The sequence below is a fragment of the Lissotriton helveticus genome, chromosome 6 (assembly GCF_964261635.1).
Source record: "Lissotriton helveticus chromosome 6, aLisHel1.1, whole genome shotgun sequence".
NCBI classification, from domain to species: domain Eukaryota; kingdom Metazoa; phylum Chordata; class Amphibia; order Caudata; family Salamandridae; genus Lissotriton; species Lissotriton helveticus.
Window position 1 is genome coordinate 2111349017 of NC_136067.1, and position 15509 is coordinate 2111364525.

General features: G+C 44.1%; 1 protein-coding gene across 1 annotated transcript; it reads right to left on the reverse strand.

The window, feature by feature from the left end:
• Positions 1-293: 293 nt before the first annotated feature.
• On the reverse strand, positions 294-6856 carry LOC144763071 (uncharacterized; the record flags this gene model as incomplete). The annotated part of the gene is made up of 2 exons (XM_078648373.1): positions 294-5875; positions 5971-6856. Coding segments are annotated over 2 exons (1551 nt in total), but the record flags the coding sequence as incomplete, so codon positions are not given.
• Positions 6857-15509: the final 8653 nt, after the last annotated feature.

Below are 15509 nucleotides of genomic sequence, written 5' to 3' on the forward strand. Positions count from 1 at the left end.
GGCTGAAATGCCGGAAACCGGTCCCCGGAAGCTTGTTTCCTTCCCAGTGTAAGAATTGGCTTTTGTAGTCTGGTCTGCCCTGTTCCCATGATGCACTGGGCCAGGGACAGACTAATTTGCATACAGCCAGGTTCTGAAACTGGGATGGTGCAATGAGCTAAAAAACGGTGTTGGATCTAGCCCTGATCTCTTGACTGGGTGAGAGTACTCTGCTTAATTCAGAGACTCTGTCCATCACCACCCCTTGTTGTAAATAGTTCCACCAGAAGAGCATAGAAACAGAGAGACGGGCGTTTTCAATAAAAGAGGTTATTTATTGAGTAGTCTTCTTTCACATGCAAGAGAAGTGAATTGCTACAATCGCAATACTTGTCATGAAGTAAAGTGCGTACAGTAAAAAGAGTATTATGAAATAATACTGTAAAAGCATTATATGGTTTCTAAGCCATAAGATACTTAAAATGGATAAAATACATACAATGATAAAATAATGACTAACCGTACTCAACTGGTTCTTCTAAGATACGCCTACTCCGGTGTACCTAACCTAAGCCTAGTACATGGGAAGGAGTAAGTGAGATGTAGTTTGAGTTAAAATAGTTTCTGCCAAGAATCTAAATCAAGAATTCTCTAAGGGTCTAATCAGCTCCGTACCTTGGTTATAGAATGAAGGAGGTCTTGTATCTCTCTCTCAGGACTCGATCTCCCAGCAACCTGCAAGGGTAGGAGGGAAACACTGGAGCTGGATTTCTCAGCAGGAGAAAAGACAGCGGCTCTCTCAGCGCGTCAGCGGGAGGGTCTGCTTCCTTTGGCACTTGCTACAGCAGGGTGTCGGGCAAGTAGATAGTCGATCGGCTCCAAACCATTGTGTGTTTTTCTAGGGCAGATGCTGGTATATTTATACCTGGAAGGTGCCGAGTTTGACGTAAGGTTGGACATAAGACGCCACTAAGAACTCGCAGTTCTTTCAGGACTCCGGGAGTTCTAGGACAAATCAATACAGAAGCAGGGGGAATTCCCGGGCTGCTGGAGGCTTGGTTTATCTAAGAAGACGTTGTGCTTTCTAGGAGTCTATGGGAGTAGCCTTGCCGTATTTGTACTGCATTGGCTATGTCTTAATATGGGAATGATTCTTATGCCTATATAAGGATATGATTTGATATAACCACATAAGGGCAGAAATCGGGAATATTAACTAGAGTCCTAGATTCGTCTACAACAGTACACATCACTGGATGTGTTATCTCGTCACCACACCCAGAAGTGATATCGTAGACCACCTCAATCTACGTATGCAGGCATTTAGTTGATAAAATTGATACAAGGTCTCTTTTCTTGTGTTGATGGTGAAAAATTTGCATTGTGCTTATATACCTAACCAAAAGAGACACAAATGATAGACGGAATTTGGAATAATTCAAACATTCACCCCCAATCAAGTGATCTGGGTTAAATCCATTGGTCTTTTGCTCACCATGCCACGCCAATTAAGACTTAGCCATATTCAAATCATTGGCCCTGCTCGACATGGGTACAGTCCATCTTGAACTTTCAAGTCAGGTTCTCCCTGGACCAGAAACAAGCATACTGGGACCGGTTTCGGGGTATCACCCCTTATTAGTCATCTTGAATCCAGTGTACAGTGAGCCCGGGACCCACGTCTAGGCATACCTGTGGCACTTTATATGGTTCCTCCCCAGGGTGGGCTTTTCTATGGTACATTGGCTGAGCTGTGCCTTTCTAATAAATGCCTTGTCACTTTCTGTAGATTCATACGGTTACTTCATTAAGAACACTTTGTAACATTCTCCAGGAACTCGCCCAGAGTTCTGCAAAGCCAGCCCTTACTTCATCACCTAACTCGCCATTGCCTCCGAACACTAGATATTGACAGCAGATCTCAGATTCCACATGGAAGACCTTAGCGACGTCAGCACTGCCAACCTAACAATAAGCATGAACAACATTGGCCTCATCCAACTCGTCATCGACCCAACACACATCTTTGGGCACACGCTTGACTCCATCCTCATCTCCAGAGAAACAATCAAGTACCACCATCTCACAGAACTCACCTGAACCGACCACTCCATTGATAAAGATCAGATCACACCACAGCAATGAGCTTTTCACCATCATTATGGAATTCAGCAACCCAGCAGCCACCGAGAATATCATAACTCCCTCATAGAATCTGTGATACACGCTTGCTGACTACTTCCATTAGAAGATCGCTATCATCTACAGGGACTTTGAACTTCAGCTCTCTACCAGTGACAGCCTCGACCTCCTCACACCCACTGACAATAACTTTGACCTCCGTCTCGCTTTCTGGGATATCCTCATTGCACAAGACACCACCTCTATAATGAACTCCATGCAGTCTGGGGTCCCCACTGATCCATGCCCCCACCATATCTTTAACATCAGGAGCAAGGTGATCAGCTTAGAGCTCACAAACCCACATAGCAGATCGATCACCTTGGCCTCCTTCGCAGAAGAGTGATAACATGTAGAAGTAAAACCCTCCGGAAAAAAAAACATTCAGCAGACCTAGAGCAGTTGAAGAACTCCCGACTGATAACCCTGCTCTCCTTCCTGGACATAGTCTTCAAAGGACAATCAACAGTAAGCTCACCAGACACCTGGAGCACAACAACCTCCTGGACTCCTCTCAGTCAGGCTTCCGTGCCAATCAAAGCACAGAGACTGCCCTGATAGCAGCCACAGATGAGATCAAAGCCCTCCTGGACCTCAGTCAGAATACAGCCCCCATCCCCCTTGACCTCTCGGCTGCCTTCGATATGGTCTTACACCAGATCCTGATCAAAAAGCTCCACCACATCGGAATCCAAGGAAATGCCCTCAAGTGGATCGCCTTCTACCTCACCAGAAAAACTCTGAAAATCAGACTCCCGCCCTACTCCTGAGCCCAAGGACATCATCTGTGGTGACCCACAAGGATCCTCCGTCATCCCCACCTTCTTCTACACTTACATGATACCCCTAGCCAACATTATTAGATCGCACAGACTGAAAGTCATCTTCTACACCCACCTCACCAACTCCAGAAACAACTTACATAGGTGCCCGGCCAACATCACCGACTGGATGAAGCACAACTGCCTAAAACTGAACACAGACAAGACGGAAGTGCTCCTCTTCAGTAACCACGCGTCTCTATGAAGCAATGCATGGTGGTCAGCAGAATCTGGCTTCTTCCCCTCCCTTACAGACCATGCCCATGACTTACAATGCACATGCACTGTAAGATCTTTAGATCTTGCAGCTCTCCATCAGCACCAGACAAATGATCACCCAAGCCCTGGTGACCAACTGGCTTGGCTACCTAAACACTCTGTATGTAGGAATCAACACTAACCTCCAGAGACAACTGCAGACAATACAGAACTCAGCAGGAATGCTAATCCTCAACCTCGTGAAGCAGACCCACATCACTCCCCACCTCAGTAAACTCTACTGGCTCCCAGTCCAGAAAAGAGGCAAGATACCGACCCATGCTTATAAGGCACTCCACAACGAAGGATCGTCCTACATCAGCCAAAGTGTATTCTTTAACCAGCCCGCCAGACACCTGCATTCCGCCTCCCTCTTGCTCACTCACACTCCCAGTGTCAAACCAGGCATGAAGGCTGCGCTTTCTCCCACCTGGCTGTAAAGACCTGGAATGAACTTCCCCGGCACTGGAAATCCGACTCATCAGTGAATCTGGAAAGAACTCAAGATCTGGCTGTTCAACTGATCAGCCCCTCCGGACAGCAACTCCTCCCCCAGCGGCTTGAGAATCTCACGGATGATTTGCTGCGCTTTATAAATACCCATTGACCGATTCAAGTCCGTACATTCATATAGATTTTTCCCAGTGGGGACTTGGATGTTGTTTAACTCTCCCTTGCTAACAAATGCCTTGCTTTAATCAGTGCAGTCCTCAAAGTGGACTTTTGATGCTGCGTTAGCTTTCCATTTATGAATTCATGGTCACATTCAATACATTTATAGAGTTTCTGTCCTGTGTGAACATTCTGATATATTACATTTTGTTTTGTAATCAATCCCTTGCCACATTATATTTATTAGTAGGGTGTCTCGCTAGTGTGCATTTGTTGATGCTGCATTAGATTATTCTTCCTTGGAAGAATGTATTAAACTCTGTAAATACATAGGATTTTTTGCCATGTAAATTTTTAGACATCGCTTTAGTTGTCCATTTATTATGAATGCTTTGTGGTATTCAATACATACATGTTCTCTCCTGTGTGAACTTTCTGATTTTGTATTAAATGTTGCTTTGTGATGAATGCCTTGTCACATTCTGTAAACTGCTAAGTCGTATTCAGTACAGCCCTATCGTTTCTAACCAGTGTGGAATTTCTGATGTACTATTATGTACATTCATAGGTTTTCTCCCCTGTGTGGACTATCTGATGTTGCATAAGACATGACATTATTATAAACGCATTCTCACATTCAGTGCAGTTGAATGGTTTCTTCCCAATGTGGATTTTCTAATGTCACTTCAGGTCTCCATTTGTTATAAATGCTTTGTCACATTCAGAGCATTCATACGGATTCCCCGCCAGTGGGGATCTTTTGATGTTGCTTTAGCGGTCTATATTTTATAAATGCCTTGCCACATTCTGTACGTTCATACGGTTTCTCCCCAGTGTGGATATTTTGATGTCGCTTCAGCTCTCCATTTGATATAAATGCTTTGTCACATTCTGTACATTGATATGGTCTCTCTCCAGTGTGGACTTTTTCATGTCGCTTCAGCTCTCCAATTGCTATAAATGCTTTTTCACATTCTGTAAATTGATATGGTCTCTCTCCAGTGTGGACTTTTTGATGTCGCTTCAGCTCTCCATTTGTTATAAATGCTTTGTCACATTCTGTACATTGATATGGTCTCTCTCCAGTGTAGACTTTTTGATGTCGCTTCAGATCTCGATTGGTCTTAAATGCTTTGTCACATTCTGTACATTGATATGGTCTCTCTCCAGTGTGGACTTTTTGATGTTGCTTCAGCTGTACATTTGTTCTGAATGCTGTGTCACATTCTGTACATTGATGTGATTTCTCCCCAGTGTGGACTCTCTGATGTTCCATTAGTTTTGACTTTCTAATGAATGCCATGTCACATTCTGTACATTTGTATGGTTTCTCCCCAGTGTGGATTTTCTGATGTTGATTTAGCTTACTATTTCTGATAAATGATTTGTCACATTCTGTACATTGATATGATCTCTCTCTAGTGTGGGTTTTTGGTGGTTTTTTAGGTCTCCATTAAAAATAAATGCCATGTCACATTCTGTACATTGGTATGGTTTCTCCCCAGTGTGGATTTTCTGATTGTTTTTTAGCTCTCCATTTGTTATAAATGCTTTGTCACATTCTGTACATTGATATGGTCTCTCTCCAGTGTGGACTTTTTCATGTCGCTTCAGCTCTCCATTTGCTATAAATGCTTTTTCACATTCTGTACATTGATATGGTCTCTCTCCAGTGTGGAATTTTTGATGTCGCTTCAGCTCTCCATTTGTTATAAATGCTTTGACACATTCTGTACATTGATATGGTCTCTCTCCAGTGTAGACTTTTTGATGTCGCTTCAGATCTCGATTGATCTTAAATGCTTTGTCACATTCTGTACATTGATATGGTCTCTCTCCAGTGTGGACTTTTTGATGTTGCTTCAGCTGTACATTTGTTCTGAATGCTTTGTCACATTCTGTACATTGATGTGATTTCTCCCCAGTGTGGACTCTCTGATGTTCCATTAGTTTTGACTTTCTAATAAATGCCATGTCACATTCTGTACATTTGTATGGTTTCTCCCCAGTGTGGATTTTCTGATGTTGATTTAGCTTACTATTTCTGATAAATGATAAATAAATGCCATGTCACATTCTGTACATTGATATGATCTGTCTCCAGTGTGGGTTTTCTGATGGTTTTTTAGGTCTCCACTAAAAATAAATGCCATGTCACATTCTGTACATTGGTATGGTTTCTCCCCAGTGTGGATTTTCTGATGGTTTTTTAGCTCTCCATTTGTTATAAATGCCTTGTCACATTCTGTACATGCATACTGTTTCTCCCCAGTGTGGGTTTTCTGATGTTGTTTTAGCTCTCCATTTGTTATAAATGCTTTGTCACATTCTGTACATTGATACGGTTTCTCCCCAGTGTGGACTTTCACATGTTTCATTAGATGTGACTTTCTAATATATGCCATGTCACTTTCTGTACATTGGTATGGTTTCTCCCCAGTGTGGATTTTCTGATGTTGCTTTAGCTCTCTATTTCTTATAAATGATTTGTCACATTCTGTACATTGATATGATCTCTCTCCAGTGTGGGTTTTCTGATGGTTTTTTAGGTCTCCACTGAAAATAAATGCCATGTCACATTCTGTGCATTTACATGGTTTCTCCCCAGTGTGGATTTTCTGATGTCGTTTTAGCTCTCCATTTGTTATAAATGCCTTGTCACATTCTGTACATTGATATGGTTTCTCCCCAGTGTGGATTTTATGATGTTTCATTAGATGTGACTTTCTAATGAATGCCACGTCACATTCTGTACATTGGTACGGTTTCTCCCCAGTGTGGATTTTCTGATGTTGTGTTAGCTTTTCATTTGTTATAAATGCTTTGTCACATTCTGTACATTCATACGGTTTCTCCCCAGTGTGGATCATTTGATGCCGCTTTAGATTCGCCTTCCATCTGAACAATGTATTACATTCTGTACATTTATAGGTTTTCTCCTCTACGTGGACACTTTGATTCTGCATTAGGTCTTTCCTGGCAAAGAACACGTTTCCACAGTCAATCCATCAATCTGGTTTTTCTCCAGTATGAAGTTTCTTATGTCACACTTGCTCTTTTTTTGCCTAATAAATGTTTTGTCACATTCTAGAAATTCATATGTTTTTTCTCCTTTGTGTTCTTTCTGATACCAGGTTATCTCTTCATTAGTAATGAGCACCTTAGACTTGCTTCAGTATGTCAGTGTGTTGTGTCTCCAATGTCTATCAGCTGATATCTAAGAGCCAAGTACAGACCTCATTGGGCATCTTGGGTTTTCTGCTGTAGAAAAAGACTTCGGCGAGGCATTAGCCTTCAAGGGAAGAGTTTTTGAGGCACACTGTTTTTACATCACTCCCCACACGAGTGATGTTTAATAGCTTTACTTTTTTCATTCATTACTGCATTTATTTCACCTGTTAGATTAAGAAAAAGAAACAATGAATAAGCTTAAATGCAAAGCCCATCAGAAAAACCTATTGGCATTTAATGATACATTTAAGTGTTCATATAGACAAGTGCGCTGAAGAAATCCTAGATTCCACTTTCAATGTAAAGATGCAATAGGCAGAGTAAGGGCATACAATCCTTCCGTGATCCCCTTCTATTGAGGAGTGTGGACTCAAGGAGTAACTAGGGGAGAGGGGTTGGCCTAACGGCTAAGGCGCTCGACCTCGGACCTGGGGAACTTGGTTCGAGTCTCGGTAACGACGCCAAAAACCCCCTGTGATTCTGGGCAAATCACTTAATCTCCCCGTGCCTAAAATGAAAGTGTGTCCTCATGTAACGTAACTGGTGCTATGTAAAGCGCTCTGATAACTGATTCGGTTCGGTTCTAGTTTGCGCTATATAAAACTCTGCAAAAAAAAAAAAAAAACAAGAGACCAGAGGATGTTGCTTGTTCAGTGTTCAGTGAGTGAGATCTTCTCCCACGACACACTACAATGTTAAATTCATAGCAACCAGATGCCTCCCTTCTTATCCAGGGAACGGTTCCTATTATCAAACGGCCTAACGAATTATGCAAGATGGAACCGGTTAGAAACCTGGTCTCTAGTTGGAAGAGGTATGCACCATGTCCAAGTAGGGCTAGCAATCCTGGTCAGGGTAAGTCACAACACAATTCCAAATTATTCTGTGCTCACCCCCTGGTGGCTGGGCACAGAGCAGGGATGCTTAAAAGGCAATGTTTAAAGGGTTTGTGCAATAACTCATGCAACAACACAGTGAACACATCACAAAAAGACTCAGTTTAGAAATATAGAGAACATTTATCTGAGTAAAACAAGTCCAAAACGATCATCAAAATCAATCAAGTAGAAGCTGTGATATTGAATTTTGAAGAGATAAAAGCTAATAAAATGATTAAAAGCAGGTAACACTAAAAAAGGATACTTCAGGTTGGTCAAGAGGGACCGGTACAAATTCAAAGTGCAGGCCGACTACGATGGAGCGCAGAAAGACTACAGGGACCCATTAGGGCCCACTTAACACAGTACCTTGGAACTTGGGGTGCAGTGTGCGTGGGGAGGCCTTGTGCAATCTAGCGGAAGAGACTTTGCTGGGTTTCGCGCTGCGTCACAACAGATTTGGCAAAGACTCAGCTGTAGAAACCACTTCTGAGGACCGGAATTTGGAGGGGGCACCTCAGACAAGGGTAGGACTTACAGAAGGGAGAGTCCAGCAGCATCAGCAGAACTGCAGGAAGTCTTTTGTGTCTCTAACACTTCAGAAACGGGAGGCAAGCTTACAAGCCCTTGGATCACACTTTGGAGTGAAGGCAGAGTCTAGCTATCCTTCCAGGAGTCATAGAGCTGCACTCAACAGGGAAACACACAGAAAAGCAGTTCTTCCACTAAAACAATCCACTTGAGTCTTTTCTGCAGCACCACAGTTCTTCTGACAGCGGTTCTGTGTAGATCCAGAAGTGTCGGAGTTGACGGGGCCAGAGACTTAGCACTTATGTCCAAATGTGCCTTTGATCGGAGGGAAACTCCAAAGAGTGGTTTTGAAGTGCACCAGTATCTCTTTCAATCCCAGCACTCACTCCAGACTACCAAAGGGAGTTATCAGTAATTTGTATGGTCAGTTCACTACCCTGTGATGTGTAAGGGTGGGCCTCTTCCTCCCATCTGCCCAGGAAGACCCATCAGAATACAGATGGGTGCTAAATCACACCGAACCCCTGCACTGTCTGTGGCTGTCTAGACAGAATGCACAAAGGGGCCGGTCACCTAGCCCAGACGTGTATTAGAGACAGGGTATGAGGCACAAAGAGCAGTACAAGCATAGAAAAGTCCACTTTCTAAAAGTAGCATTTTTAAAATAGGAATGTTAAATCAGTCTTTACCAGTAAAGAGGATTTATCATTTCTATTCCAAAGATATGAAATATGAAACATGAAACGGCTACTCCTTTCCAATCAGGAATTACAGCTCATAGGTATTCTAAGGAATTCCCAGTTCTAGCCAATGAAAGTCAGCATTACAGCAGTGAAAACTGAATTTAGCTGTTTGTCACTACCAGGACATGTAAAACAGAGTATATGTTGCGACTTTTACTTACATAGCACTCTCCCTTTGGTTCACCAATGGCCATCCTTAGGGGCGTCTTATATGTCAAGAAAGGAGATTTGAAGGCTTGGCAAGTAGTTTTAAATGTAAAGTTGATGTGGCAGTAAACTGCACACACATAGGCACTGCAGTGGCAAGCCTGTGACATGGTTTCAGGCTGCATATGTGGGTAGCACAATCAGTGCTGCAGACAACTAGTAGCAAATAATTTGCAGACCCTGGGCACATGCAGTAACATAGATCTGAGTGACGCTGCAGGAATGCGCCACAGCAGACACTCAATCTCCAACAAGGTATCCCCACCCCAGTTCTTTTAATACTTGATTTTTAATAAAATATTGCCCAAGGCATCAGATGCGTGCCAGGTTTCCCACAATGTACACCAAGCCAAACATAACAGCATTTAGACCAGAAGCAACACAGAGAGTAGCCTGTCCACATGTTGACAGAGTGCACACTATACGTCTCCCTGCTACAATTAGGTTAATAAACAAGCATTGGCACAACCAATAGGTCTCGCTTTTGGGACCTTATCATTGTTTATCCATGAAACAGTTTCTGTTTTTGCACCAAGGATACTGTGCTGCATGACTAAATACTTATATGGTCCCAAAAGTGAGACATATTGGCTAAGCTAATGCTTGTTTGCAGCGATGGTTGAATGTGTAGGCAGAGCCTGACACTACGAAGGTTGCTGATTTTACAAGCGATGCCTAGGTTCACAGTTAGCACCAATTTATCTCAAGAATGGAACAAAGATAAAGAATGATGAATTATTTGAAATTCTCACATTCCCCTGGCAGGAAGGAACATTGAATATTGATTGTAGGCATACATTTGTGCCAAAATGAAAAAAAAAAACGACAATAGATTTAAAGTGGCCCTTAAAAATGTCAAACTCGTTCATAGGACAGTATATGCTGAAATGTGACCACGTACAAAGGGATGTGTTCCAGCAACCGCAATGGATGTCACCTGATAACAGACCGTCAGACCTTTCAATAAAATCCCAAACTCTAGTCTGTGAAAGGCAAAGCCAATATAAAAAGCAGCCGCTGGCTACTATGGCAACATATAGGCTGGACGTTCCACTGCATGTATTTCAAAGCCTCGTGAGAAGAAACATATCGGAGGTTGCTCTTTTGTGGCGCCGAGCGTTGGCTCTCAGGCTGTGCAGGCGCTTTTTAAAAGCTGCATTTTGTTTAGAGCAACATGAAAGAAATATTCATTATTGCGATGTATTCATATGGCCTGTACCCGATTGGAGGGGAATTCGAATAACTCAGATAACAAGTTAACAAGGTCAAAGACGCGCTTTGCGGTGAGGGAGGGGGAGGGAGTTGAAGCGAGGGCGGGCTGAAAGTGAAAATGCACACGATCTTGCGGTGAGGGAGGGAGGTGGAGTTGAAGGGTGGCCGGGCTGAAAGTGAAAAGACGCGTAAAAGAAGTGGGCACCTCAAGTGCGTGAAAAGAAGCCCGGGAGTTGAGTGCGCAAGCGCCGCGAATGTGATAGCGATCGGATTCGCGCGATTAAGCCACATGGCAGCTGTGGCTAGCAATGGACTGCAGGAAAGGACTTCAGCAATGGACGACTGCAGCAATGGAGTGCAGCAATGGACAACTGCAGCAATGGACCGCAGCAATGGACCGCAGCAATGGACCGCAGCAATGGACCGCAGCAATGGACCGAAGCAATGGACTGCAGCAATGGACGACTGCAGCAATGGACCGCAGCAATGGAGTGAAGCAATGAAAGACTGCAGCAATGGACAACTGCAGCAATGGACTGCAGCAAAGGAAGGCAGCAATGGACTGCAGCATTGGAGTGCAGCAATGAAGTGCAGCAATGGACTGCAGCAATGGACAACTGCAGCAATGGACAACTGCAGCAATGGACCGCAGCAATGGACCGCAACAATGGATTGAAGCAATGGACTGCAGCAATGGACGACTGCAGCAATGGACTGCAGCAATGGGCTACAGCAAAGGAAGGCAGCAATGGAGTGCAGCAATGGAGTGCAGCAATGGACTACTGCAGCAATAGCCTGCAGCACTAGAGTGCAGCAATAGAGTGCAGCAATGGACGACTGCAGCAATGGACGACCGCAGCAATGGACGACCGCAGCAATGGACGACCGCAGCAATGGACGACCGCAGCAATGGACGACCGCAGCAATGAACTACAGCAATGGACTGCAGTAATGGACTACAGCAATGGACTACAGCAAAGGAAGGCAGCAATGGACTGCAGCAATGGAGTGCAGCAATGGAGTGCAGTAATGGAGTACTGCAGCAATAGCCTGCAGCACTAGAGTGCAGCAATAGAGTGCAGCAATGGACGACTGCAGCAATGGACGACCGCAGCAATGGACGACCGCAGCAATGGACTACAGCAATGGACTACAGCAATGGACTGCAGCAATTGACTGCAGCAATGGACGACTGAAGCAATGGACGAATGAAGCAATGGACGACTGAAGCAATGGACGACTGAAGCAATGGAGTGCAGCAATGGACTGCCACAATGGACTGCAGCAATAGACGACTGCAGCAATGGATGCCTGCAGCAATGGATGACTGCAGCAATGGATGACTGCATCAATGGACTGCAGCAATGGACTGCAGCAATGGATGACTGCAGCAATGGACGACTGCAGCAATGGACGACTGCAGCAACGGACTGCAGCAATGGACAACTGCAGCAATGGACGACTGAAACAATGGACGACTGACGTAAGGGAGTGCAGCAATAGACTGCAGCAATGGACAACTGCAGCAATGGACTGCAGCAATGAAATGCAGCAATGGACTTCAGCAATGGACAACTGCAGCAATGGACGCCCGAAACAATGGACGACTGACGTAAGGGAGTGCAGCAATGGACTGCAGTAATGGACTGCAGCAATGGACAACTGCAGCAATGAGATGCAGCAATGGACTTCAGCAATGGAGTGCAGCATTTCTATGTTTTTTTCGAGTGGGCGCAGAGTCAGTCCGTTCTCCTCCTAGAGTGTCTTATGCTGGAAGGCCGCAGCACCACAAACTATATTTGAATATTTTAAGTGTGTACAGCAAGCTCACTTATTCAGTGACTTTCCTCATTTAGCAGCCCCGCCCATGCCCATGTCTGTTTCAGGGAGGCTGGGGGAGGGCACCTGACCGAGGGAGCAGCAGGAAAAGAAACCATATATCCGTGGCCGGTAGCTATAACGAGTCCTCCAAGGCCATCGCAGGCAGGATTGATGTCTCGCAGGCCCTGCAGAGCGCTGTGCAGAGATTATCTACGGTGCACAATGCTGTTTTTAAGCATTGCATGAATTCTCTATCGTATCTGGGAGCTATGTATGTGTACCGAATGCATTTTAAAGCAGTGATGCGGATACCAGCATTAAAATGCGTTAGCCTAACGCCTGATGCGTGGTACTTGACAGGGCTGGTAAGATGCTGACAGGCTGTCTGCAGGAGGCACATTAACCCACTGGGCTATCCATATAAAATACAGTCCTGTAATATGCTGGCAGACTCTCTGCAGGAGGCGCATTAACCCACTGAGCTATCCATATAAAATACAGTCCTGTAATATGCCCGCAGACTGTCTGCAGGAGGCGCATTAAAGCACTGAGCTATCCATATTAAATACAGTCCTGTAATATGCCGGCAGACTCTCTGCAGGAGGCGCATTAACCCACTGTGCTAGCCATATAAAATACAGTCCTGTATTATCCCGGCCGACTTCCAGGCAGGAGGCATATTAACCCACTGAGCTATCCACATAAAATACAGTCCTGTAATATGCAGCAGACTCTCTGCAGGTGGCGCATTAACCCAATGAACTATCCATATAAAATACAGTCTTGTAATATGCTGGCAGACTCTCTGCAGGAGGCACATTAACCGACTGAACTATCCAAATAAAATACAGCCCTGTAATATATGGTGGCAGATTCTCTGCAGGAGGTGTATTAACACTACTGAGCTAGCCATATAAAATAGAGTCCTGTAATATGCTGGCAGACTCTCAGCAGGAGGCGCATAAACCAACTGACCTATCCATATAAAATCCAGTCCTGTAATATGCTGGCAGACTCTCTGCAGGAGGTGCATTAACCCACTGAGCTATCTATGTAAAATAGAGTCCTGAACAATGCTCGGAGACTCTCTGCAGGAGGTGCATTAACCCACAGAGCTATCCATTTAAAATATAGTCCTGTAATATGCTGGCAGACTCTCTGCAGGAGGCGCATTAACCCACTGAGCTATCCATATAAAATACAGTCCTGTAATATGCCGGCAGACTGTCTGCAGGAGGCGCATTAAAGCACTGAGCTATCCATATTAAATACAGTCCTGTAGTATGCTGACAGACTCTTTGCAGGAGGCGCATTAACCCACTGAGCTATCCATATAAAATACAGCTCTGTAATATGCTGGCAGACTCTCTGCAGGATGCGCATCAACCCACCGAACTATCCATATAAAATACAGCCCTGTAATATGCTGGCAGACTCTCTGCAGGAAGCGCATCAACCCACTGAACTATCCATATAAAATACAGCCCTTTAATATGCTGGCAGACTTTCTGCAGGAGGAGCATTTAGCCACTGAGCTATCGATATAAAATAGAGTCCTATAATATGCTGACAGACTTTTTGCAGGAGGCGTATTAACCCAATGAACTATCGATATAAAATACCGTCCTTTAATATGCTGACAGACTCTTTGCAGGAGGCTTATTAACCCAATGAGCTATCCATATAAAATACAGGCATGTAATATGCTGACGGTTTCTAATAATCCAAATCTGACCTGCACTGTGGTACTCCCATTACCATGGTCCGATCACAGTGCCATTTTATTTGAACTGAAAGAGTCAAACGGCCTTCAACCCAGACCTGAACCCATAAGGAAGATTACAAAAAGAGCCTGGAAAAATGCAGATTGTTTAGAATTAGAAGGGAAACTGAAGAGAACCTTGCGCCCTCTCCCCTCTCGGGTGGACGAGGCTACGTCAGCCTATACAGATTGGATAGACACAGCATGCAATAAATTAGTTCCGGTGAAACATTGAACCCTTAAATGGGCCCAACCCTCAGACCCCTGGTACTCAGATGATTTTTTTTTTAAAAACTGAAACAGCCTGTAAAATATTAGAATGGGCATGGAGGAAAGGGTATAAAAGTAAGGATATAGAAATTTATAAGCAGAGTCTCAGAATCTATAAGGAACTATTGCTGGAAACAAAAAAGAAGTTCTTTACAGAACAAATTTCTCAAGCTAAGTCCAATCTCAAAGAACTCTTTAAAACGATTACTAAACTTGCCGCACCAGCCCCTAAGAGCTTAAGTAGTCCTGAATTGTGCGAAAAATGTGCTCCTTTTTTCCAACCAAAGGAGGAATGTATTTTTTCTACATTCACTTTAGCCCAAAAAGGTGAAAAAGTGCAGCCACCTAAAATAGAACCTAATAGACCCAACCCTACATCAGTTTTAGATAAATTCTCATTGCTAGAAACCTCAGACTCAATTAATCTTTTGAAATCTTTTCGATCAGGGTCAATAGACCCATGTCCGGCGTTTGTATTGAAATTAATCCCGGAAGTCAAAGGGTAAGCTCTTACCCCTTTGCTCAACACCATATTCACCACCGGCATATTTCCCAGGGACTGAAAGAAGGCCTCTATCCTCCCCCCATTAAAAAAATGACTCTGGTTCCTAAGGACCCAAGTAGTTAAAGGCCAATTTCATGGCTTCCGCTTCTTGCAAAAAATGCTGAAAAAGCTATGAATACCCAGCTTGATGTATTTCTCCGAACCAATAATCTACTCGACCAGTCTCAATACGGGTTTAGAGGTGAACACAGCACGGGGCTGGCTTTAATTAAATCTACAGAGGAAGTGAGGGAGGACTTGGACTGTGGAGGCAAGGCAATACTGATTATGCTAGATTTGTCAGCGGCCTTTGACACGGTCCATCATGAAGTTCCGATGGACCGGCTGTCTGAAGCAGGGGTACAGGTTGATGCTTGGAACCTCCTGCAGTCCTTTCTAGCTGAAAGAACACAAACAGTTGATCTGGACGGCAACAACATGTCAAAGCCGTTTTCCCTC